Raw genomic sequence first — 4,245 nt, forward strand, 5'->3', positions numbered from 1 at the left:
GGCTGCCCCTCCCACCGGCCACTTCCCATTGGCTAGCTGGCCATGCCCCCGCCGGGCCCGGGCGGGCCGAGGCGCTCCGCGCAGCCCCCGCTACCACCGCGGTCTCAGCCATTTCCCCAGGCGGAGAGGGCGGCAAGGAATGCCCAGGCCGCCCCCCGCCCCGGGCCTTGCAAGCCCCCCGCGGGGCACAGACGTGCACTCTAAATAATCCAGAGCTGCTGGGCTATACAGCGCTTCTGAAGCAACAACAGGATGGGGGAGGGGAACGGTAGCAGTGGTTTCAAAAGGATCAGCTTTAATGGCAGTCCGCAGCAGCGCTGAGCTCTCCCGGGGTGGCGTGCGACACGGACAACACTCGGTGCCTGTGGCCCAGGGAGGTTAGCTGAGACAGGAGCGGGGCTCTGTCGAGTTGCTCTGAAGAAAGAAGGCGGAGAGCTCGCTCAGCGCCCTGTAACGGTGTGAGATCGAGTTCTTCACTGCCTTGGGCAGTTCGGCGTAGCTGGAGGGGGGAGAAACCTTAAGTCTCAGCAGCAGAGACACTACAGCACACGTCCCACAGTCACCGAGAGCTCGCCCTCTGCTCACTGTCTCCCTGCTCGACTGCAGCGGCCAGAAACCCCCACCCTGACCCGGAGGGTCCCCGACACCCACCACATTCAGATCCACGAGGGTGTTTTCGCCCTGCCATCCTTTCTCTTGACAGACAACCCTGACCCTAAATTTCCTTACGTAAAGAGCTGTAGGTAAAACACCACTTACGTCTGGTTGTAGCCATCGGGCTGAAAACAGGGATCCCAGCCAAAATCTCGAGGGCCTCTGGGCTCTACTATCATCCCCTGCCACAAGAAAGAAACACCATAAACCACAGTTCTGTAGCGCTTCCCTCGCAGTCACATTTCAGAGAGAGACTAAAGAGCTATATGCAGTTCTGGCTTGCGCTGTGGCCACCACAGGCTCTGCGTGGTGCTGTCCTCATTCTCAGGGCATGACCAAAGTCAGCAGCTCCAAACTCAGTGCTCCATCATGCTGCCCTATGCTTAAAGCCCCTTTACCTCCCCAATTAACATAGCTAACAACTGCACTCAAATCCAACCCTGCCAGAGGGGGAGAGGGCTGAGGAGCCTGAGGTAACAGGCAAAGCATTCGGTACATATAGCTGGGCAAAATGGTTGCAGCGTTCAGCACCCACCACCCACCAGCTGTGCTCTTCCTCAGCCTGTGCCCAACACAGAGAAGCTCCAAGGGTGTTCAGTGACCCAGGGACCACTAAAACTGTCCTCAGATCCAATGCTGTTACAAACTTCACATTACAGCCCTCCCCCTCAGCATGTTCCCTTCCCCAGGCACAACACCTACATGAGTCTGCCCTTTGAACAGTTTCACTGGCTCCTCTGGGTTTCCAGTACTGAAGGCAAAGGTACAGAGTGCGTAGGCAGATTTGTCTTCAAACCCAGCCAGCAGCTTGTACAGGCCTGAGAGACACAGAAAGGATCCCGGCATTACTGCCTTTTCCTGGGAGCACAACACACCCACCTAGAGACGGATGAAGGGTGCCTTTGCACCCACGAGGGAGAGGAAGAACTATGGGAGGTGACAAGGCTCAGGCACAAGGTGCTTTTGGCCCAGTCCCTTGTATGAAGGGGATCAGACCTAACAATGCGTTAGCTGCAGGTCCCCACTATTAATTTGGGAGTGGAAGCAAATGAGTGTGCAGCACCATAGAGGACTAAAACCCACTCTGAATTAGCATGATTAACACTCATGCTCGTGATGCCAGTGAGGGATTTGCAGTTGCACTCTTAACTGAGATATCAAAGGCAGTCACTGCACACCAGGGGACGTGAGCACTAGCAGAGAGGCGCTTGCACAAAAGCCAAAGGGAGCAGCAGGTCTTCCAGGTCACACTGATGACAGGAAGAAGTTCCCACAAGCCCTGCCACCAGCCTGCAGAGGCAGGAGTCTGGGAAACTGGGGATGCAGGGATGATGTTGAAGCTACCGAGGCAAAGCAACATCCCATGAAGGGCACAGACCAGGCTCAAAAAGAGAACACGAGAGGTCAGAGCTGGACAGACAGGAAAAAAAACAGCTATTAAATGGGTGGCGTAGTGGGCAAACACGTTCAGCAGAACCCAGCACAGGCAGGGATCCTGGAAAGAACCGAGTTACATGCAGAGCAGTAACATGGGAGGCAGTACCTTCTGGTTTGAGTTTTTCCAGGAACCATTTTCTGAAAGGGAAGAAAAGAGGGAAGATGAGTTTTTGCCATTACTTGCTGTATTTCTCAGAAATACAGGCATCCTTAAGACATTGTTGTCTACACTTCCGTAGCCCTTTAAATGTGCTGTCAAATCACCTTGTTCTAGGCTATTTACTAACGAAGACAAACAGCTCTTAAATTGAGTGAAAATAACAGCATGGTATTTAATTTACTGCATTACTGGGGTCTATGTAAACAACCTAGTTCCTACTCGCGGGCAATGACATGCTGAAATACATTTCTTGACTCAACTTGTCCACATCTTACACTCAGTTCTAATGCCAACTTCAACATATAAAGCTTTTATGTCTCTGCTTAGCTCAGCAAAGATAGTTTGGAAGAATTAATCACACTAAAAGTTAATTCCAGGAGCTAAGGAAGTATTTTATTAGAGGAGTTATACTGCAATGTAATAATCTTGTTATTAGCTGGATTAAAGCAGTCCCTGTGAGAACCTTTAAGTCACTCATCCAACAGTCCTGCTGAAACACACAGTGCCTTAACTATGCAGAGCCTGCTGTGGAGCCCGGTTCCCAAGCTGCCTGCAAGAGCAGGCACCACAGATAAGCAGCCAGAGCCAATAATTCAGGTCTGTCTGTGTTGTCCTACACGATGATTTACAGCAGGACTCAAGGAGTTAAGTCCAGCCCCTGGGGTGCAGGATGAAGCCAAGGACCAGACCAGTAATCACCTCCCTGACCCTACTGGTGCCTGGAGAATCCCCCGTGAATCACACCCTGCCAGTCTGTGCTATTAAGTCTAGGACATGAAGAGTGAAGCAAGTTCCCTCCTACTCACATGTAGGGTCCTGGAAGTCCTCCCAGGGCATTGAAGCACAAGCAGGTATCCTCTACTATAACAGGTCCCTGAACCTACAGCAAAAGCCCAAGAAATGGAAAGATTAGACCTAGAAGGCGGCACTGCCTCCAAACTCAGCTTCTTGCGCTATTCTATTGCTATGATTCCACAGTAACAGGAACATTACAAAAATCCAGAGTCACTAGAGCTCTTCACTTCAGAGGCAATCCACAGCAGACAGACACAACCAAACCCGTGCTCTCCCCAGGTAGGCAGGAGTGGCAGAAGCATGGTGGGTAAGATCTTCCATGGAGAAAACTGAACAGAAATGAACACCCCTGCCCTCTTGGTGGGCAGGAATGGTGGGACAAGGAGAGGGAAAGCCTGTGTCCTGGAGGCATGCCTGCATTTTCCTTGAGTCCAAATCCTCATTTGGTTATTTTAGGACAGCCATCCCAGAAACAGCTCTGGAAGGTGATCCATGAGAACCGCCAGCTGACAGAAAACTCACTGTCCCACAACTGACAGATCTGGACTGAAGGAGCTGTCATGTCCTTCTGCTGCTTGAGGCCAGAGGAGCGCTGTGCAACCCGTGAGAATTCCCCATCACCGGCCAGGAACAGCCGGGTGATGGGAGTGCAGCGAGGCTAGGCCAGGCCCGGATGTGACCCTGACTTTCCTCGAGGCTGGATCGGAAGCCCCGATGCCCCCATCTGCCTCCCACCCCGCCGGAGCTGGGCTGCTCTGGAGCTCCCGCACCCACACCACCGCTCCAACCGGCGGGAAAGGGAAAGGAGAAAGCAATCGACCTGCCGGGCGGCTTCACGGCACTTCTGCACGGAGATGTCGTCCGGCTCCCCCTGGTACTCCGGCACTGGGGATACAAAGGCCAGCGCTGAGGAGACCCCCGGGCTGGGCCGCGCCACCGCGTCCCCCCGGGACCCGCCGCCGACTTACGGTCAATTTTTTTCGCCACCAGCGTGTAGGGAGAGGAGTCCCCCAGGATCTGAGTGACCTGCGGAGGGAGAAGGGAGGGAAACCCGCCCGTCAGGCCCCGGTGCGGTCCCGCCAGGCCAGGGCAGGCCGTCGCCGCGCGTTGCCACGCAACCGCCCCCTCCCACCTCCTCCAGTTTCTTGGCATTGCCCGTCACGAACACGACGCTTCGCCGGGCCGGCACCGCCATCCTC

General features: G+C 54.3%; 1 protein-coding gene across 1 annotated transcript; it reads right to left on the reverse strand.

Annotated features, from left to right (window-relative positions):
- Nucleotides 1-247: 247 nt before the first annotated feature.
- ITPA (inosine triphosphatase) lies at nt 248-4,244 on the reverse strand. The gene is made up of 8 exons (XM_026854463.1): nt 4,179-4,244; nt 4,015-4,072; nt 3,867-3,931; nt 3,058-3,131; nt 2,198-2,229; nt 1,357-1,472; nt 760-836; nt 248-499 (listed from the first exon to the last, which is right to left on the reverse strand). Exons 1-8 carry the CDS (start codon nt 4,239-4,241, stop codon nt 379-381), a joined length of 606 nt encoding a protein of 201 aa, XP_026710264.1. The 5' UTR covers nt 4,242-4,244; the 3' UTR covers nt 248-378.
- Between the last annotated feature and the right edge of the window lies 1 nt (nt 4,245).

This window comes from Athene cunicularia, assembly GCF_003259725.1.
Source record: "Athene cunicularia isolate RWA chromosome 8 unlocalized genomic scaffold, athCun1 chr8_part1, whole genome shotgun sequence".
NCBI lineage: Eukaryota > Metazoa > Chordata > Aves > Strigiformes > Strigidae > Athene > Athene cunicularia.